Here is a 20,712-nt window from a genome sequence, read left to right on the forward strand (position 1 = left end):
ACTAATTTAAAAACTATAGATTTTCGGAATTCCACACCGTAACGTTAATCTACTACAAAATTATATCCTAGACTTGTCTGTGTTTTACGAAAAGAATAATTATATTCAAACCAGCATTCGTCCCCACAATAGCATATGGTGCTCGGATGCATAAAAACAAAATAAGGTATTAAGAATGATACCAAAAAGTGATTTCTAACTTGCGTAATTGGTTTTAATTATCTACGCTTATTATTGGAATTTAAAATTCGTCCTAAGATTTCTTGGGGTTTTTTTTTGCATTTGCCACCAATGTGCTCATGTATCATAGTCATTTCAGCTAACAGGACTCAAAACGTCGATCAATGAAAATACCATATATTTCTCTCTTCGATCTTCTCCTAACTCATTCTTTCAACTCGTGATTCAGACATTAAGTCAACTAGTTGACGAGTTGAATGAACAACTTCTTTCAACTCATGATTCAGACGTTAAGTCAACTAGTCAACTAATTGGAAAAAAGAAAAAACAACAAAGACATATTTTTGTAGAATTACCATTATTTTTCAAAGGCAAGGCAGAAATTCCAAGACACAATATATGACAAAGTAAAAAAAATCAAATAAAAAAGTAGCAACATTAACTAATAAAATAGCATAACTGAAAAACAAATAGCTAAATTAAATACAAATCTTATTATATTAAACATGAAAGTTTGTTACAGCTTGCAGCTTGGTGGGTTGAAAATGCGGCATCAATGTTACGTGCGAAGTGAGTTGATTTATCGACAAGAACGATACCAATTGCCTTAAAACCTGTACCTTTGTCCTTCTAGCGAACTAATGGTGGTAAGTGAAAATGAAGGAAAATCAAAAACATCACAAGAAGTGGACGATATTGCGATTGATTAATGAAAAATGTCAAAATGCATTGTTGTTTAAATTATTGTGTTGGAATCAAACCAAAGTACTTAAAAAACTAGAATTCTAGGCGGTTACCCACGTTAGGTGACCCAAAACCAAATGAATTCACACATTAGATTCTTGAAAATGGGGATAGAATTCTTCGCACGGCAGAACCGGGATTCAAATCCTATCCGTGCCGTTACCCCGTAGTAAGGACTGACTATCTAACTAAGTGGTAGCTTACAAGTCTAGTAAGCAATTGGCCGGTGTGACCTAGAAAGTCGATAAACCGAGAAGAAGATGAAAAATTCTCGAAAATATTTTACATATTGTACTAGTTTTTTTCTCGAAAACTTCCATGTTTAGCAACAAATCACATTCTACGTTCCCTGTAAAGAAATATTATTTTCCAATTAAATCTCATACCAGACGCAAAGGGCAATGTAAAATATTTGTAAGAATAGTGTATGAAGATCATTCATGTTCAAATCGTGATTAATTCCTCTACGACTTTCCAACGATCCAACACACACACGCACACTCACCGAATGAAATTGATTAGACAATTGCATCGGAGTTTTGACATCGGGATGGAAATTTTGAATGACGATTCTAAGTTGAAAATTACGTTTCTTGACTAGTTCTAGTGCGCGTTCGGAAATACCCTTCCGAACAAGATGACAAATCACCCAAGCAATGCATATTGCCATTTGCTCCAAACATATCAATCAGCTAGAATGCATTCCATCCGTCCGGCGTATGTGTAACGGCCTGCGCACACCCCAACGGGTTGTACTACCGTATCAATGTACTGTGTACATACAAAAAAATACTACTGCAACGGATCAGTTCCGAAGCCCGCACAGATATGGATTGGTAAGACTTCGCGCTGCGCCCGGTGGGTAGCATAATATAAATAAATAAGACCCTCCGAAAGGACGGTAGTACAGTCGCGGTAGTGTAACCGGTAAGGAACGATCTGATTTGTGTTGTTTTGCGGTGCATTCAACACAACGCTTAACAGTGCATCGCTGGAAGTGTTTGGTGTGAAAAACAATTTGCTATTTCGAACAAAGAACGTGATAATTTGTTCGTTAGCCAGCAGCAGCAACGGCCAAAGAACGTCAACCATGGTGAATGAAAAGGTAAGTTTCCATTCATAGTGCAATGATAAACGTGATGCATGCAGTGTGTTGAGTCGATAGTTGTGAATTGCCCAGGCACCATGTCACCGGCGATCGCTAACGGTCAGGTGTGACCTCGGTCGTTTGAATAAAGTGCAACCAACTTCACCATCTGGGCAGTGTCGGTTCCGGGCATAATCGGTGCAGTTCGAATGATCGTTCGATCATTCAAAAGATGTGGCAATCTTTGATTAGTATTTCATGGGAATCGTGGACTGGCGGGTTTCATGATCAAGACTTTACGATTACTCCTATCGTCAAAATAATTGATCGATGGTGCGGCTTATGGGATTGGACTGCGTGAGTGTATTTATTGTGTATATTATAGTTACGATTGGTTTTGCAAAATAATAATAATAATCAACGTCAATTGATAACTTTTCTGCGATCGCATGAAAGGATCGACAACAATATGGAGATGTGTTGTGATGTCAATGGCTCTGTAATCAGTCAGTACTCCTACTATACTGAGATCCTGCTATACTGCTAGAGGGAAAAAATTTAATCATAAAAATTTACTTCAAATTATTCGGAAAAACATGATAATCCGTAATTGTTTGAAGCACTCCAAGCTACCTTGTATCCTATATCGATATCACCGATAGGATCATGGGCATGATTCGAAGCTTAACTTAGGGGATCCTTTTTGAAAGTTTTGTTCTGCAGCCTTATTCGTTCCGCTTTAGATTACGCCTCGACTATTTGAAGTTTTACTTATATTTTACACATGTTGTGAAAATTGAGCAAGCTTAGCGTTACTTCACCAGGATCAAACGGTTTCTTGGTCGTACAAGCTCGTCACTTCCATCCTACCAAGTTCGATGCTGGATGTTGAGTTTTATGTCACTTGAAGATCGGCCGTTGTGTGGCACAAGCATTGTTGGTTTGGGGATTGCTGCTGTGGTAAATTAACAGCACTGCTCTCCTATACGGTATTCCTTTCTGGATCCCTTCCGAAATCCTATGTCCCCGCGCTATACTTACCATTCCTTCTTGGCGTACTCGACACGATGCTTCGTACCCTTTTCTACTAGGTCAGCATCATTTTAATTATTTCTATTGCTTACTCAATTTGAACTCTACCTCGGTCACCTTTCATCGATTGAAGTTAAATTCATTATAATATTTTTCATTTTTAAATCAGAGATGTCTTATGTTTTTTACTTGTTTTTATTGTTCATTGTTACTTCATGATTCTGGTTATGTTAATATCAATATAAGGTATATTTAAGCTTGTTTCATTTGAAACACCAATAAAAAAAAGAGGATACACGATGCTCAGATCACGGTGTCAGTGTGACGTCCGGTCTGACTGACGTGGGTTTGCCGGAATTATGTAAACCAATGCGGCCAGCAAAGCAAGTCACACGGTATCATCGGTGTACAAATCCATTGCTAATGCACCCGGCGTCACCCATGCCCCACTACCGGAAGATACCATCGCCAGCGTGAAAGGATGAGCCAATCGTTATCTAGTCTTTCATTTTTTTCCAGAGTCTTCGCTTGGGGCTACGACTTAAGCCTTTGAATTCCCTTTTCAGCGTGAATTTCATTAGCCAAAGGATCAGCGTTTGGATTTGTTTTACGGCAGATAAGAACAGCATTTGTAGTGTACACTTTTTGTTGTTGTTGAGTTCGGTGCATTGTGAATGGAACAAAAAATATGATGCACATCTTCGTAGTGCGTGTCGTGGACTTTTTTTTCGGCGATGCGCGCCTAAATCATGCAAGTCTTGCGCTGTTAGATGTTAGTAGTGATTTCTAGAGCAGTGGAACTAGTTGCTGCTGCTGCTGCTTGTGTCGCTTATCAGCAAATCCGGTTATGCTACCTGATACATAGCAACAGAAGCAATGCATAATCTCTTCCCGCTACGGTTTATTAGTCGGGAGAGCCGATAACCTAACAAGCGGCAAGTTTAACCGGCGATTGGTTAATTTTTTGGTGAACGTTGCCCCCCGTGGTACCGTGAGCGTGAGCTAACACTGTTACTATCCATTGATGAATATTCTACTCCGTGTGCACGTCATGGTTCTCATGCTCTCTCTCTGAGCAATCCCACCCGTTGCTCGATGCTTCCATTCCTAGAGCTAGGTATGCATCACATGGCTTTCGCTTATCAACATGCTTTTATGTTCGCTATACGAACGGTACGATTAAGGAAGTGGGCTGCACGCATTGCGCGTGCCATACAAAGAGGCCAACCACCATGTAGGCTAATAGCAGGCGCACTATGAACTGTGCCTCTCTATCATGGTTGGACCTTGAAAACGGAAGCACACGGAACAAAGCCTGTCGGTCATCTTGCACGGAAAAGCAACGCATTAACCTTATTGATAGATTTGCGAACGACAAAGCATTTGGTGGTGCGGTATCGGTCCAGTTCAACACTCGAATCACCAAATTTTGTCCTGATTGTCCCATCATTTGTTCGAATTGAAGAATTTGCCACAAAGAATTGTTTGATTACTTTCTCACGCCACATGCAATAAGTAATAAGTGTATTTCCAACCCAGACAAACCGGTGCAAACCACGCTCCGAGGTGGCTGGTTCTGTTATCAAATGGGTCGGGAATCTCGCCAGACCTTTGCGGCGCGATTCTATTTTTTCGAACCGCCGTTTCTACTATTGCGATTAATTTCGTGAATCTGTTTTGACGGTGCGATATGCATTACTCATCCCTATTGTCCAGTTTGATGCAATTCTTTACATTCCATCTCTTTCATTTCAGACCAAACAAAGCTATTGCGTGATAGGTGCCGGTACGGCAGGTCTCTGCGCTGCGCGACACGCATTGCAGGCAGGCGGGAACGTGACCGTGTTCGAGATGGGCAAACAGCTCGGTGGCACCTGGGTCTTTAATGACGAGACGGGCAAAAATGAGTACGGAATTGATGTACATTCGAGCATGTACAAAGGGCTGAAGACCAATCTGCCGAAGGAGATCATGGGCTACCCGGACTTTCCCATACCGGAGCAGGAAAGTTCGTACATTCCGGCCGAGGATATGCTCAATTTCTTTCAACAGTTTGCCGAATCGTTTGGAATCTTCGAACACATCCGCTTCAGCCACTACGTAGTGCGGGTGAAGCCTACGATCGACGAACAGGGTTGGGAAGTGATCGTGCGAGACTGTCCAAACGATCAGCTGGTAACGTACACGTTCGACTATGTGCTCGTGTGCAACGGACACTACCATACGCCAAACCTCCCAAAATATCCCGGTATGAACGTTTTCCTTGGCAAACAGATGCACAGTCATGATTATCGCAGCAATGAACCGTTTGAAGGTATGTGGGATCATTGAACGCACCCCTTGTTGATGCACCAGGAAGTTCGATCATACTTATAATAAACGTGGTTTTTATTATTACAGGAGAGACAGTCCTTGTCATTGGGGCGGGCCCGTCGGGAATGGATATGGCGTACGAGATTTCCAAAAAAGCGATTCGCGTTACCTTAAGCCACCATTTGAAGGATAAGCCCCAAACGGTGTTTCCGAGCAACGTTACGCTGAAACCGGACGTACTGCGCCTAACCGAGACCGGCGTAATCTATGCGGACGGTACGAGTGAGGACTTCAGTGTGATTTGCTACAGCACAGGATACAAGTATACCTTCCCGTTCCTGAGCGTCGATTGTGGCATTACCGTGGAGGATAACTACGTGCAGCCACTGTACAAGCACTGCATCAACATTCGCTACCCTTCGATGGCTTTCATCGGACTGCCGTTCTACGTGTGTGCAGCACAGATGATGGATCTGCAGGCACGCTTCTGTTTGAAGTTTTTCAGCGGTGGAAAAGCGTTACCCACGCGGGAGGAAATGAGTGCCGACACGAAGGCCGAGATGGAGGAACGCTGGAAGCGGGGTCTGAAGAAGCGGCAGGCACACATGATGGGCCCGGTGGAGGATCGCTACTACGATGATCTGGCACAGACCGCGGAAATAGAGCCCATCAAACCGGTGATCAAGAAGCTGCACAAGATCAGTGCTATGCGTTACTCGGAAGATTTGGTCAACTTTCGAAGCGATAAGTTCCGGATAGTGGATGATGAAACGTTTGTAAAGATTAACTAAGATGGTGCGGGTAACCCCTTTTGTTTCGTGCGCAACACCTGAGGGAATGTGATTTGATATACGGTAAGATAAGTGCGCAATTTAGTACAATTATGGTAGGGTGTAGGGAGTCTGTGTAATATATAATCCAAATATAAACATATCATATGAAATTATTAAATCAGCTTACGTCCTGATAACGTTTAATCCGAAGTATGACTCTGATTCTGACTAGAATTTAATGACGTCTAATTTGCTAACTTATGTCAAAACTTGTAGTTGTTGTGTGTAATAATAATAATATCGCCTTGGCCTTGGTGGTTTATTTACTACATTTGATCGACATGCTGATGAAAAATCTAGCAAAATTCTATCAGACATGCTAAGACCTCAACTGCTGGTTGTTTACAACGAGCCACAACTTCACACACTTGTTGTACAAGCTGTTTATTGTGTACAAATTCACACACCCGATGAAGGACGGCTAGGAATATGTTTATTCGATTTTTCTACAAATACGATTGTTCGCTATTTGCGTAACGAAGTCTGGTGCCTAGTAACTATCTTTTGTTGTTAATTTCTGATGATCCGTTACGATCAAAGACGGAATCCGTCTAGCTTGACTAGTCACGAGCTTCCGGAAACATGTTATGGCAAATAGTGCCAGTGGTGATCATCTGTGGTTCATTTGTTTTTCCCTTGTTTGACAAATCATTTTCCTCATTAAGGATTCGCTCGGTTTACTCCTTCACATACACAAAATGTTCATCGTCAACAATCGCAAACACATCTTCCCGGAAGTGGATCAAATCGTCCACAAACCTTTGACTACTTTCGTTATGCAGCTTGGTCATAACTGGCGCAATAGTTTCAATGTTGGCCGTTCGGGCTAGATCATCATAATACCGCCCTTGTTCCGGTCCCATCATGTGTGCATGACGTCGTTTATAACCTCGGCGCAAACGATCCTCCATTTCTTGCGCCATGTCATGCAGCATGTCATCTGCCGGCGGTAGACATTGCTTGCCGGTGAAGTATTGCAGACAAAACCGAACCTGAAGATCCATCATTTGGGCGGCACACACATAAAACGGTAGCCCGATAAATGCCATTGTTGGATGGTTGATGTTAATGCAATGTTTGTACAGTGGTTGTACGTAGTTGTCCTGCACCTGGATGCCACAATCCGTACCGAGGAAGGGAAAACTGTATCGAAATCCGGTACAGTACAGAACTACGTCGAAAGATTCTTCCTCTCCGTTGGTGAACTTTGCGCCAAATTCCGTCAGCAAGGAAACGTCCGCTTGCTGAGACAGGTTGGCGGGGAATGGAAAGGTCAAGCGATCCATATGGTGGCTGATCGTTACACGGTTTGCCGTTTTCGCTAGTTCTAGCGCAATGTCCATTCCGGAAGGACCGGCTCCTACTACGAGCACTGCTTTGTCTGTAAAAATCGAAGAATAAAGCGATGTTCATCTGGTTCTCGATGCACGATGCCCACTCAACTCACCTTTGTAATGTTCCGTGCAGCGATAATCGTGGCTGTGTAGTTGCTGTCCACGGAACGCGTCCATACCCGGCAGCTCTGGCACATTTGGCGTGTGATAATGACCGTTGCAAATGAACAGGAAGTCGAAGATGTGCTGTTGCCTTTGTTGTTTCGCTAGATCCTCTACCTCCACGATCCAACGATCGCCATCGGTGGGATGAACTTGTACGACATGATGTTCGAACTTAATATGGTTCTTGATTCCGTACCGATCAGCGTACAGCCGCAAAAAGGATAATATGTCTTCCGAAACAATGTACGAAGCGCTTTGTGTCGGGATAGGAAAGTCCGGATATCCCATCACTTCCTTCGGCAGGTTCGTCCGCAAGCCTCGATACATGCTCGTATGCACGGGCAGCCCGTAACGATCGGTTCCAACCTCATCGGTGTAGATCCATGTACCACCAATTTGATCCATGCGCTCAAAGATCGTTACTTCTCCACCGGCCTCTAGTACCCGTCTTGCGGCAGCCAGCCCGGCCATGCCGGCGCCTATGATGCAGTAGCTCATTATCACTAGCGCACTACCTCGTGATCGAACGTGACACTAAACGCGTGCGTCTACGGTTCGAACTTCAAACGCATGCAGCAAGACAACACTGCAGGCGACTGTGGTTGAGCTGCTGCCCGTTCAACACATTTATAATGCCAACCATTCCAATCGCTTCCTGCTACCGTACGCTGCATTGTGGAGAGGATGCATGCGAGCATCAGCTCGAATAAGATCAGATAATAATAGCAGGGGACGGCGGCGTTTGCTGATACCGACGGGTAGTAGTTGTTGTCTATTGCTAAGTCGGTCAATGCATTAACGCTTAGCGGACCGGGTAAAGGCTAAGGCCAAAAGGTGAATAACCGCACTCAAAGCGTCGTTTATGAGAATATTGCTTACACTTATAGTTTAAATGTCTTAATGATATTGGACATAAGAAGTTGACTAATAGATACTAATATAATGCATAAAATCTTGTTTGAAGCACTTTCTAATATCAAATAAGATACTAGATAATGAATATGTATAAATAAATATTCAAATAGATATTGGCTGGAAAAGTTGAACTAATGGCACTTCTGGCTTCCGTGACTCTTTATCTATCCTGAATACCTCAAGAGTCAGTTCTACGTCCACGAAGCCGGTCCGGTACAGATTTCATATAAGGTCCCATTAAATTGAAGGCCGCCTGCGCTACCACTATTACTCACTTCTAACTAGGTAAATTGAAATTGAATTCGACAGCATCATTAAATGAGAAGCCATACACATGATAATTTTAATTCCGTCCCTAGTTTTTTTTACGCTTTCCTTTATATTTTTCTTAACATTTTACAGTTCTTACAACTTACCAAAATTTTAAATTTTGTTTTACATTTTTCAAAACAGCTCTTTTTTGTGATCAAGAATTGAAAAAAAAACTTGGGAAAATGGATAAACGTTACATCCAAAGAAAACAAAATAACATTGCTTTTCTATTAAAGTGCTAGTGTTTTTAACTTACATTAAGGAAGATTTCATTTCATTTAATTTCAACACAAAAAATTCTGTAAAATTCATTCTGCAAAGAAAGCACAGTTATTGCAAGACAATGTTTTAAAATGAAAATAAAAACAAATTGCGGGACGAGGCTAGAACTATATAGAAACACGTAAAAATAAATCGCTCTTTATACCTTAGAGAGTAAAATAATTTAGTGAAATTCGAACGACGAACACGAATCACACCGCGCATAGCGTCAAATTTAAAGTGGGTAACAACAAAAACGACAATGATCACCTCGGGTTAATCAGTGAGTACCAACAAGTCAGTCAACGCGCTTATCATGTTCATTGTACATCAGTTTCGTCGTAGATACGGTACGTTTTGCACGCGTCGAGTTGAGTTGTTCCGCATCCAATGGTCAGGTGTTTTGCCTTGTATAGCACGAAAGCTCAATTGTACTTAATAAAATTTTGCTTGATTTTAGGCACCATCTGCAAGTTATTGTATCATCGGTGCAGGGCCTTCTGGTCTATGTAGCGCCAAACATGCATTAGCGTTCGATCCCAATGCCACGGTGAAAGTGTTTGAGCAATCGAACCAGATTGGCGGCCTATGGGCGTACACCGAACAAACTGGGAAGGATGCGAACGGGTTGGATATTACCTGCATGTACGCTAACCTTCGCACTAACCTCGTGAAACAGGGCATGGGATATCCGGACTATCCCATCGACGAACAAGCAACAACGTTTGTGACGATCAGTGACGTGATGAAGCAGCTGGAGGGCTACGTCGATAAGTTTCAACTGAAGAAATGCATCCACTTTCAACACCAAGTAGTGCGAGTGGTCAGAAACTTTGAGACTAATCAGTGGGACGTAAGTTTACGGCACAGTGGTGGATTTAAATGCACACTCTATACGAATGCTGTATCCGTTACAGGTTTTGGTAAACGACATTGTTAACAAGCGGCACGATGTGCATCAGTTCGATTACGTGCTGGTGTGCAACGGGCACTACAGTTCACCGGTGGTACCATCGTTTCCCGGACAGGATGTATTCCGTGGCCGACAGCTACATAGTAAAGATTACCGCCGGAGCGAAAATTACCGAAACGAACGCGTGCTGGTAGTTGGCGGAGGTCACAGCGGAGTGGATATTGCGCCTGATGTTGCTGTGTACGCCGATAAGGTTATGCTGAGTCATCGGTGCAAAATACCCGTGCATACTGGTGAGCGAGTTATACAGAAACCAGAAGTTTTGTGCCTGACGGAAAATAGTGCCAAATTTGTGGATGGCACAGAAGAGAATTTCGACACAATTATCTACTGCACGGGCTATCGCTATTCTGTACCCTTTCTTTCGGTAGACTGTGGAGTGACACTCCACGACAACGCCATCAGTCCCTTGTATTACCACTGTATCAGCATCAATCAACCGACGTTGGCCTTTATCGGGCTACCGTTCAATGCATGCCTGATGCTGATGATGGATCTACAAGCTAGATTTTGTTTGAAGTTTTTCAGCGGTCAAAAGTCGTTGCCAACCAAACAGGAGATGCTCAACGCGTGGCAAACGGATCAAGACGAGCGAAAGCAGCGTGGATTAACTGGCAAGCTAACACATATGCTGGCAGGGGATTTGCAGCAACGATATTACGATGATCTCGCACGCATTGCCGGTATAGAGCCGCTCAAACCGGTGCTTGCCAAAATGCATGCTGATTGCATTAACAGTAAAAATGAGGATGTAAACTTTCGTAACTATGAATACCGTATCATTGACGATGAAAACTTTACGAAGGTGAAGATACAACCGAAACCGCTATCTAGCGTGGCCTAGAGGAAGAACTAAGCTTTAATAGTGGAATCGTTGCGTGTTTCATTGAGAAAATAGGTAAATTAGGCGCAATAAAAGCTATAATTACCACGTTCTAAACAAATTGTTTTTCGTTTTTATCTTAGAAATTTCAAAGAAATTTAGCACATTTGATGTACTTCTTCTTTGCCACTACTTGTTGATTTAGTGTAGTCTTAAAGTCAGTTCTGTGTATGGGAGAACGCACAAGATAGGACTTCAAAGGGATCTCTTCGCGTCAGTAACTGGCGCCTTAATTGCAATGTTACTATCAACTATTTTATATAGTTAATTATAGTTAACGAATCCTTCATCAAACAAATTCAACAATGAATGGTGCTTATTTGCTCATCAAGAATATATACGATAAATTCATGTCTTTTTAGGACACACTGTTTTACAAAAGTTTAAGAGAATAGTACTAAGAAGGGTAGCGGAGGTGATATTACATTTTTAGGAGCTTTCAACTAAAATACAGTCTCAAAGTTGTACAACTTAGCTGGTGTTTGGTTCTGGACGTGGGCGTGATGACTTTTTAGGCCGATTATGTAGTTACCGGTTACGGAATGTGTGACCGAACGTAGTCATACTTGAGCACCACGTTGGCATGCCGTTTCACATATTCCGGCCGTTGTTCTTGGTTCAATCTCGTCCACTACGTTCGATATCCTTCTCCTATGATGGTTTCTCCTCTATGGTCAGTTCAAGTCATTCCAATAACTGTTTGTGCTTAGGATTGCTGAGACGGATTCCATTTGTTATCTTCCGTGACGAGGTGTAGGAATCTCTTCGTATTGTACCACTAGAGTTGTACCTTTCACACGTGACATGCTGGCATTAGAAATTTTGAGGCTTCAGATTATGGCAAATGCTTTTTCTTTGCTTCTGTATCCTGCCTAGCACATATAAGAGTGAGGATAGCATCGCAAAAAGGTCGTTTTGTGTTTGGGTGTGATTTTCTTCCTGTAAAGTTGAACATCCGCAAGTAACACCTATTCTTCACAAATTCTTCCAAATTTAAGTAACCAAAACTATAATTTGCAATAACCAAGTCATAAATGTGCAATTGCAGTTTGCTTAAAAGTAAATCTCATCATTTATTTAGTTGCGTATTTATGCATTGGTAAAGTAAATTACATGAGGTAATTTCTTTAGGTCTTAATGCTTCAGTTATACCCTTACTTTTCGGTTCTCTGTGTCGATTACTGTGAGCCTACTATCTCTAAAATTAATTCTCAGAGACAAGATCTGTGCTAATTCTATTGGCGTTAGCTATTTTTCTCCCTTTCAGCTAACTCCTTCTCAAGCCGATGCAACTCCGAAATGTCACACTTTACAAAAGTGTTCTCATTCACAATGCGGTACACATCGTTTCGATAACGTTGCAAATCCTCCTTCTTTCGCCTGCCGCTATCGATGTGCATATCCGTCATGACCTTCGGTATCGGTACGATCTGTGCACGGTCTGCTAACGAGCGATAGTATTGCCCTTGATAATCCGCACCCATCATGTGAGCCTGTCGTTTCTTGAGCCCTTTACTCCACCGCTCATTCATCTCACGCTCGTGGTCTAGTAGCATTTCTTCTTTGCCGGGCATCGGTAGCTGACCGCTGTAAAATTTCACACAGAACCGAGCCTGCAAATCGAACATGAGCGTTGCGCATACGTAAAACGGAAGTCCGATGAATGCCATCGAAGGGTGGTTAATGTTCAGTACGTGCTTGTACAGTGGCCGTACCCAGTTATCGTCCACCTGTACACCACAGTCAGGATGAAGGAAGGGAAAGCTGTAGCGGAAACCGGTGCAGTAGAAAATTATTGTTACGGGATGTTGTGATCCATCCACAAACTCCACACTGTCCGGAAGGATCCGTAATACGTCCGGTACCTGCAGCACATTCGAAGGAAAGACTAATTGCTTTAACTTTTCCGGCACATGATGGCTAAAGTATACGGTTTTGGCCATCGTGGCTGCTTCCAGTGTTAAATCCGTTCCACTCGGTCCGGCACCGATTACCAGCACAAGCTGATCTTTAAAAATTGACGACTTTCGATAGTCGTGACTGTGTAGTTGCTTGCCCAGAAAGCACTCTCTGCCTGGGTACGATGGGACGAATGGTGTGTGATAGTGGCCATTGCATACTAGCACAAAATCAAACTCTTCTGTCGACTCCATTCCACTAGCCAAATTCCGTACAGTAACACTCCATCCATCGGCACCTTTTGCGGCCGGTTTTACCTCCTGCACCAGATGTGCAAATGCGATCCGCTTTGTAACATCGTAATGGTTGGAATAGTCTCGAATGAACTGTAACACCTCGTCGGACCGTACATAGGACGCATCTTGGCTAGGCATTTCGTACCCCGGAAATCCCATTATCTCTTTCGGTAGGTTTGTTTTAAGGCCTTCGTACATGCTAGTGTGTACCGGTAGCCCGTAACGATCGGTACCGACTTCGTCCGTATACACCCATGTGCCTCCGATTTCATCGGTTCGCTCGTATATCGTTGCGGAGCCTCCACTGTCTAGTATCGCTTTAGCCGTGCAGATGCCAGAACTCCCAGCACCGATTACACAATAGCGTTTTTGCTGCTAGGTCCGACCATCGTTCCAGCGCAGTAATACAGCATGTGAAGATAAAATTATTAGCTATTTAGTGAGCTAATGTTTAGTGACAGAAAAAAAACACTCACCATTTCGTGGGACGGTTATAATGGGCAGGGTGTACTTCTCAATTCGTCAAATTGAATTGAATCAGAGATCATACGCAGCCGGCGTGTCTTGTTGTCGGCGATCTCTACTGGCGACTGACCTACAGGTGCGATGGAACACTGTTGGTTTTCTGTTTGACAATAAGCGTAGAGAGCGACGCAATCAGCTGATTGCGTGGTCTAATCTTTTGCGTGACTTTCACTATGGGACGTATTCATTGGCCAAATGCTATCAACAATCAACTCGTATTAGGAATAGGGATAAACACTTAATTCTTCACAAAAGTTTAAAAAAAGGCTTGCACAAAAAATCCGCGTGTCATATGAATATAAGTTAAATAATGACTCTGAATAATAAAAATGATTGGAATATTTAATCAAGTTCTCAATTATTTTACAATAACTGCACAACGAAACTTTAAGACTTCTTCTATCTATCCAATATCACAGCCTTCCTTTACGAGAGCCTTTTTTTAAAGAAACTTTCTGAGATGAGCCACACAGCACAGGAGCTTATCTCGCGAAACGAGAAGCTGGGTGAAGCCTGGCGAGAGTAATTTGCTACTAAACCATCACCAATCAGTGAGATCATCGTACAGTTTATAGTACTCGACATTGTGGTGTCACCACACTAGTGATGAAAATAACAACTATTTTCAAGAATAACAACATACTTCCACTTTTAACTTAACTTAACTTTCAATGGCCAGGGAGACTACGGCGAAATTACCTAATAACAACGTAACGCCTCTCATAACAACTGCAAAAACTCGCTTTCAAAACTCTATTTGATCGCTATAATCGGAATCCAAAATAAGTTTTCAATGTGTTTGCTATTCGAATACAACAAGAGTTTCATCACTCCTTGAGGTTCGAATTTCTCTGGCGACTATTAACTCTTTGGGAGTGAGTTTAATAAAAACGATTCCCAAAAGAGTTTAAACGCTCTTTGCGATTCCGGAAAGAGTTGTAAAAAAGAATTCTAGAAGTCTAATCTAACAATGCTGCTCTCAAACGCTGCTATTTCGTCAGACAGCTATGATATTTTCGGTACTAACCTTTGATACAAAACATAGTACATTGACGCGTATAATTTTTTATTTATTTATCGAATGTGCATAATTCTTCGTTATAGAACTCGAATCTAAGTAAAAACAGAAATATTTACACACTTTCTATGCATGTCATATCTATAAATCTCTTGTTTTGCTTTATTCATTCAACTAACTTTTACAAGTTGTGTTGCGGCTTCGTGTTGATTACTTTCTTTAACAATTGTGATCACAACGTAGAAATGTTACGGATTGGTACATATTTGTGCAAAACAAAAATTTGCTCATGTAAAATGTACAAACTATTAACTTGCTAAACAAATAAACTCTGAACGAAAAAAAAAATCATTTTATCATTTATCCCCAACTAACACCTAAATATTACTACACCATATGCAAATTTTGATCGTATTTATAACTGCGCCGATGTGAAGCGCAAATCTCCATAAGTTAACTAAGGTTACACACATTAAACAGATCGGGCGTAGAAACTCAGGAAGAGCGAGTATATCCGCATATTTGAGCCGTCGTTGTTAGTCTTTGGTGGCATCTGCGGCCAATTAGCTATTGCAGATAAGTAAGAATTTGCATTTAAGAAGTCTTTTCCATCGTAAAGAGCGTTTTTGCTTTCACTTTATCCTAACCGTGCTTGCATCTTTCAATAGGAGAAACATATTGCTAAGTAACTTATGAAGCTTATTCTAATAATTTTGTTTATCATGTTCTCCTGCTAAAACGTGACACGAAATTGGAAGTTCGTACGTGGGGAATGGAAGATTTCGTAATACATATGTTTACATGCTCGGGGCACATATTGTGACTGGTGCGAAGCGTGCATCTTCCAAGAGTAATCTACAGATTACCTTTTTATCTCGCAGTGAGAATATTTATGAGATACAACTAACACGATCACCACAAGATAAAATTGCATCGTTTTGCTTTACTTCCCTAAACCGAACTTCACGGTACGCTAAACGAACTGAACCCATTACAAAATTAAAACATACAATTTTACCAAAACGAAAAAAAACCGCAGTTGCTAAAGTAAAACACACAAATTACACACAAAAAAAGATTATTTTTAACGACAACAACATTGAAAGAAGACAAAAAGACAAGTCCAATCACATTACACAACACAATCGCTATCAACAGGTTCGCTTGTATGCTTTTTACTATTCGCAGCGTAATTGTAGGAATTTCTGGTATCACACCGTACCCTCTTACGCCTTACAGTGCCTCCAATCAATGCCTAGTTTACTGCTTTATGATATACAATAGTAAGCTGTATGCTGTTTTGGTTTAAATGGTTTCAGTGCTTTAACAGCATTTGAGCGCAGGAAATGTTTCACAGGAATTATGTATGCACCTCTGTGTCACTAATGCAACAAACTATCGAACAGAGGACGGCATTAGGTGGGGTGGGGTGGGGTGTGTGCTTACACGATTCATATCAGATCTGAAAGTAAGGTTTTGGAAAAGAATATCCGTGTCAGAATGACGTGATAGTAGTGCACCGTGTCGTAACGCGTCGGGAATCATCGAAGGATTACATTTAGTTAAACGTTGCTTTTTGTTAATTATTACTGGGTTTACTGTTGTGCGTTGAAACTATTGTTTATGTGCATGTGTGTATCTATGTAGTTCAGGTTTGTGAAAACGTTCCACTTATTGCTGTGTATCATTTATATCGTTTTTCGAATGCTTTGTTATCTTCGTATTTAAATTTACTGCATACGTGACAAGGTTAAAGATGTGTTCCTCCTATATTAGATTAATTTTTCATAGTCAGTCGTTACTATCAGTCCCGTGCCACTGGATTATGCTTGATTGTATTGTGTATGTAATAAATTATAGAATATGCTCAGTGTACACATATTAATATATATGTATGTATGTACGTATGTATATGTTCAATGTATTGCACTATATCTTTAACGTTGTTGTTTGCCTACCAACATCGCGGCCTGAGAGAGTTGAACGATGTTTGTTAACTGCTTTAGTAAGATAACATTCAAAACCAACACACATTCACACAAAATTTAATTGAGCGAGCTAGAGCAGCTAACGGAAGAGTTAGAGTATTGAGACAATTTATGTAAAATGTAAAGCATACTAACAGTAAACGATGAGCGTAATCGGTTTGGCTTGGCTAAACAACGTAACTAAATACTAACAACGATCGTAATTGCTTGCGTAACCTTTCAATTTGAGCGATAATTAACGAAATAGGACACCTATGTAAATGGAAGATTCAACAGACATGTTCATTCTCACTCCACGGAGAAGAAGAACGACGTGCAAATGCTTATGCGTCAGGAAGCGGAAATAATAAAGATTCTTTTGTCGCATTTTGGTGCACAGCGCTAGAATGTTGCCCCCGGCACTATTCGATCGATGCATCGGCAAACAGCTGCCCAATGTCTTTGTTTTCGAGCGTTTCCGGTGAGAACGGTTCCTCGTACGTGAGAAAACTGTTCGAGTTAGAGATAGTGGTTTTGCGGCGGCCATTTTTTGCCTTTGCGCCGGGTGATGATGTCGTCACCACCGGAATAGTTGCCGATTTTACAATACGACCCTCGGTACTGGCGGGTCTGGACGCGGTAGCGCTAAGCTTTCTTCTGTCCTGTGCGCTACAGCTGGCTTCCACACCTGCCACCGACAGCGTTTTGATCGGTTTCTTTCGCCTGCTACTTTCGCGCCTACGATCAGCGGCACTCTGCACGATGATAACATCCGAACTAGATTTGGACTTTCGCTTGACAAACTCGTCCGAGATAAAAATGAGCTCCACATCATCGCCTGCTGGTTCGACAGATTTGGGCACCCCGGTCGTTGACAGCCCGTCGTTCGTAGCCGGTCCGAGGGACATATCATCGACGGATTTGGATATCGGTTTCGAGGCGCCGGGAGTCGCAGAAGATTCGACTGCATTATTCACCACTATGGTTAGCATTTCATCGGCTGGATCCAGCCCGTGCATCGTCGTGTTGGGCAGCTGGAAGCTCCTGATTGCAACCGGCCGGAGCGATAGCGACAGTGGGTGCCGCTTGTCGATGCTTTCCATAGATTTGGAAAACTTTTTCGGACTTTTCTGCACCCGGATCGATTGTTGGTCGCGTAACGATTGTCGTCGGAACTCATCCGAAATGATGATGATCTCCTCCGCCTGCGCTATACTTCGTCCGTTGTGCGCACGCAATAGAGGCGCTTTTTTGCGACACTGTCTCGACGCGTGCTGGATTCCGATCGAACGTCGCTCCACGGTTTCGCTGTGACGTCGCTCGAACGTACCAATTACCGGCACGGGTGAGTTCGGCGAAGGCAGTGGCGAGGCGGAACTTCCTATCAGCGAATCATCCGCCCGTAAGCCCACCATCGAGTCGTCGATCGTGAGCGGCAGTGCTGACCGCCGGGAGCAAGATTCGTCTCCACAGGGTGACCGGGATTGGCATAGTGGGCCATCGTCGGGTGCAGTTTTCAAACTAACGATTTGCTTTAAAATATGTTTCACGTCTAACGATAATTTACACTTTGTACAGGATGTGGATGGGCTGCTTGGAGCGGTATCGTTCAATTTACGCACTAACCTGTTCAAATTGTCCTTGTTTAATGAGAGTAACTTTTTACCTTTACCTTCTTTGCTAGTGACGCCGTCAGCCGGACCAACGATCGTAGTGCTATCCGTCACGATGTTTACGGCTGATTCGGCCGCACCCGTTGGACTGGTTCTTTGCATCTGTTGTACGTTTTCCTTCGAGATGTTGATAATGTTCTCGTTGCAGGCGCACTTGCGAAACTTTAGGTTTAGCTCGATCATGCTGCTGTCGGACGAATACGAAATGAAACCCTGAATATCGTTGTTCTGACACAGCGATCGTCGATCCTCATCCACGTCCGAGTTCTGGTGAAAGTGATCCACCGCTACACCGTTAATGTGAACTGCCGCTTTGGTGCTTCCCGGGACGTTTGAATGTTCGGTAGCTGGATCTTGCTGCTGCTCACCACCGCACCCAGGTTCGGATGGATGGTGGGACGTTCGTGATGGACGCTGTTCCTCCGCCATATCTCTACCGTCACCGTCGGAACGGGCCAGCGATAGACTGACGGTGGGTGGAACCGGGACGGAGGAGGCAAAATCGAATCCACTCCCTCCGCCGGGCTCCGGATGCTAGAGTAGCTTTTCTATTGCCGACGCTTCATTCGTAGAGTTAGAGCTTAGCGTAATTGATGCGTTCAATATTTCATCATCTACAAATGAGCAGTGAGTAGTAGAAATATGCTTGTAAAAAAGGGCGATTTCTAAAAAAGTGCGATTGCACTACAACATACCCGTATTTAAATCTTCATCCTCATCGTCTTCATTATCGTCCTCCTCGTTCCCCTTGTCTCCTTTCCTACCATCGCCATCACCTTTGGTACGCTTGCCACTGCTGTTGCCGCTGGAGCGTTTGTTCACCTTTTGTCAGTTAACCAGCTCAACCGACACGAACTGTTTCAGCCGCTCCAAGTATTGGCTGTACATTTCCACATCGTTGTGGCCTGCACCCTCCACCCACAGTGGTTCAACTGCGCGGGGACACTTTTCGTAGATTGTCATGCCGTGGGAAAAATCAATCACCTCATCCTCTGTGCCATGTATTACCAATACGGGTGAAGTCACTTTCGGCACTTTGTCAATACTACGGTAATAAAACAAGAAACACAAAAGGACAGACACTTAGTTTTAGTGATGCGCCCTATGGCCATTGTTTGTCAGTACCGACATACCTGGGAAATGCGTCGAAAAACCATGTGCGCTTGGTGGCAGGAAAGGCAACCCGCATGCCCGACATCAGGGGCGAATGGAGAATGACAGCACCGACCTCATACCGGCTAGCTAAATCCACCGTCGGTACCGTTCCTATGCTTTGTCCGTACAGTATGATATTTTCCGGGCTGATGCCGTACCGCGTTCGCAGCGCGTGCCATGCTGCATCAATGTCCGCATAGAGATTTTTCTCGGTCGGCTTACCGGAGCTTTGCCCGTATCCGGAATAATCGTAGCTAAAGATGTTGCAATTGATCCGCTGGCCTAGTCCGATGAAAAACGTTGTCATCTGCCCGAGATCGACCGCATTGCCGTGAGAAAAAAGTAGTGTGAATCTAAAACAAATAATAATATGATATTTAGTTTGGGGTTTTGGACGATGGATAAGGCAGGCAGCCTTTTTCTCCATCCTCTAGGGTTGCTGGGACCGACAGTAGTGCTTACCGTGCGTTAGCACTACATTTGACGAATAGACAGGCGATTCGGTTGCCTCGCGAGGACCGTGCGTAGAACACTTCGAAACATTCCTTTTCGCGGTCAGTATACTGCCAGTCGGCCTTATCATGTAGCGTCAGAGTAAACTTGCTGTTCGTGCTGTCCGCTTCTGGTTTCAAGTCGTAGCTTGCTTCAGGCGGCAGAAAGGCCAACTTCGATGCGATCCGCCCCGGGCACGGAGGGCAACAAAACAAACAGCAAAGCTCACTGAAGCTCAAACCATTCATCTTTTTCTTGTCGACGTTCGCTGCGTTCGAATCCGGCGCTGTCGTCGACGTTTCAACCACTTCCGCAGCAGTGCCTCTTCTCGTGGCGGCTCTCGCTGAGGTAGAGGAACTTTTGTTAACTTGAGCTTTCCCTTCCCGTTCCAGTTTGGCGTCGGTGTTTGCTGGTTGTTGCGAGCCTTACAACAGCACACTTAAGCGCTAAGCAGAATAAATAGACTATCCCGAAACAATGCCGTGTTTTCACCCAATTTTCTCACATACACAGCATGAGAAATGGTGGAGAAAATATGGAAGAGGGCATGGACCCTATGCACACCTAGTTCGTCACTCGCGCGTCTCTACACCAACATCTAACACGATTTAACCACGTCAGGTAGGTAAGCTAAGTCATATACGAAAAAACGGAA

At 43.1% G+C, this 20,712-nt stretch overlaps 6 protein-coding genes across 6 annotated transcripts; 2 read left to right on the forward strand and 4 right to left on the reverse strand.

The window, feature by feature from the left end:
• The first annotated feature begins 1,997 nt into the window (after positions 1 to 1,997).
• LOC126558102 (senecionine N-oxygenase-like) lies at positions 1,998 to 6,258 on the forward strand. Its single transcript, XM_050214055.1, has 3 exons — positions 1,998 to 2,029; positions 4,799 to 5,357; positions 5,444 to 6,258. The coding sequence occupies exons 1-3, from the start codon at positions 2,015 to 2,017 to the stop codon at positions 6,145 to 6,147; spliced, it is 1,278 nt and encodes a 425-aa protein (XP_050070012.1). The 5' UTR covers positions 1,998 to 2,014; the 3' UTR covers positions 6,148 to 6,258.
• Positions 6,259 to 6,866: 608 nt separating this feature from the next.
• LOC126558143 (senecionine N-oxygenase-like) lies at positions 6,867 to 8,328 on the reverse strand. Its single transcript, XM_050214101.1, has 2 exons — positions 7,637 to 8,328; positions 6,867 to 7,570 (listed from the first exon to the last, which is right to left on the reverse strand). Exons 1-2 carry the CDS (start codon positions 8,184 to 8,186, stop codon positions 6,867 to 6,869), a joined length of 1,254 nt encoding a protein of 417 aa, XP_050070058.1. The 5' UTR covers positions 8,187 to 8,328.
• Positions 8,329 to 9,438: 1,110 nt separating this feature from the next.
• On the forward strand, positions 9,439 to 10,993 carry LOC126567338 (senecionine N-oxygenase-like). Its single transcript, XM_050223567.1, has 4 exons — positions 9,439 to 9,451; positions 9,522 to 9,526; positions 9,637 to 10,029; positions 10,094 to 10,993. Exons 1-4 carry the CDS (start codon positions 9,439 to 9,441, stop codon positions 10,991 to 10,993), a joined length of 1,311 nt encoding a protein of 436 aa, XP_050079524.1.
• Positions 10,994 to 12,276: 1,283 nt separating this feature from the next.
• Positions 12,277 to 16,734, reverse strand: LOC126567339 (senecionine N-oxygenase-like). Its single transcript, XM_050223568.1, has 2 exons — positions 16,729 to 16,734; positions 12,277 to 13,602 (listed from the first exon to the last, which is right to left on the reverse strand). The coding sequence occupies exons 1-2, from the start codon at positions 16,732 to 16,734 to the stop codon at positions 12,277 to 12,279; spliced, it is 1,332 nt and encodes a 443-aa protein (XP_050079525.1).
• A 425-nt stretch (positions 16,735 to 17,159) lies between these two features.
• On the reverse strand, positions 17,160 to 18,839 carry LOC126567340 (uncharacterized). Its single transcript, XM_050223570.1, has one exon. It carries the CDS (start codon positions 18,837 to 18,839, stop codon positions 17,160 to 17,162), a length of 1,680 nt encoding a protein of 559 aa, XP_050079527.1.
• LOC126558699 (alpha/beta hydrolase domain-containing protein 17B-like) lies at positions 18,824 to 20,322 on the reverse strand. The gene is made up of 4 exons (XM_050214751.1): positions 20,028 to 20,322; positions 19,544 to 19,918; positions 19,106 to 19,455; positions 18,824 to 19,024 (listed from the first exon to the last, which is right to left on the reverse strand). The coding sequence occupies exons 1-3, from the start codon at positions 20,303 to 20,305 to the stop codon at positions 19,239 to 19,241; spliced, it is 870 nt and encodes a 289-aa protein (XP_050070708.1). The 5' UTR covers positions 20,306 to 20,322; the 3' UTR covers positions 18,824 to 19,024; positions 19,106 to 19,238.
• Between the last annotated feature and the right edge of the window lie 390 nt (positions 20,323 to 20,712).

Source organism: Anopheles maculipalpis, chromosome 2RL (genome assembly GCF_943734695.1).
Source record: "Anopheles maculipalpis chromosome 2RL, idAnoMacuDA_375_x, whole genome shotgun sequence".
Lineage (NCBI taxonomy): Eukaryota > Metazoa > Arthropoda > Insecta > Diptera > Culicidae > Anopheles > Anopheles maculipalpis.

Coding starts and splice junctions, on each gene's coding strand:
- LOC126558102 (XM_050214055.1), top strand. Junction 5,358..5,443: donor CAGCAATGAACCGTTTGAAG/GTATGTGGGATC, acceptor TTATTATTACAG/GAGAGACAGTCCTTGTCATT.
- LOC126567338 (XM_050223567.1), top strand. Junction 10,030..10,093: donor TTGAGACTAATCAGTGGGAC/GTAAGTTTACGG, acceptor TATCCGTTACAG/GTTTTGGTAAACGACATTGT.
- LOC126558699 (XM_050214751.1), bottom strand. CDS start 20,305: ATGAATGGTTTGAGCTTCAGTGAGCTTTGCTGTTTGTTTTGTTGCCCT. Junction 19,919..20,027: donor AAATGTAGTGCTAACGCACG/GTAAGCACTACT, acceptor TATTTGTTTTAG/ATTCACACTACTTTTTTCTC. Junction 19,456..19,543: donor TTTTTCGACGCATTTCCCAG/GTATGTCGGTAC, acceptor TTATTACCGTAG/TATTGACAAAGTGCCGAAAG.
- LOC126567340 (XM_050223570.1), bottom strand. CDS start 18,839: ATGGCGGAGGAACAGCGTCCATCACGAACGTCCCACCATCCATCCGAA.
- LOC126558143 (XM_050214101.1), bottom strand. CDS start 8,186: ATGAGCTACTGCATCATAGGCGCCGGCATGGCCGGGCTGGCTGCCGCA. Junction 7,571..7,636: donor CTGCACGGAACATTACAAAG/GTGAGTTGAGTG, acceptor CGATTTTTACAG/ACAAAGCAGTGCTCGTAGTA.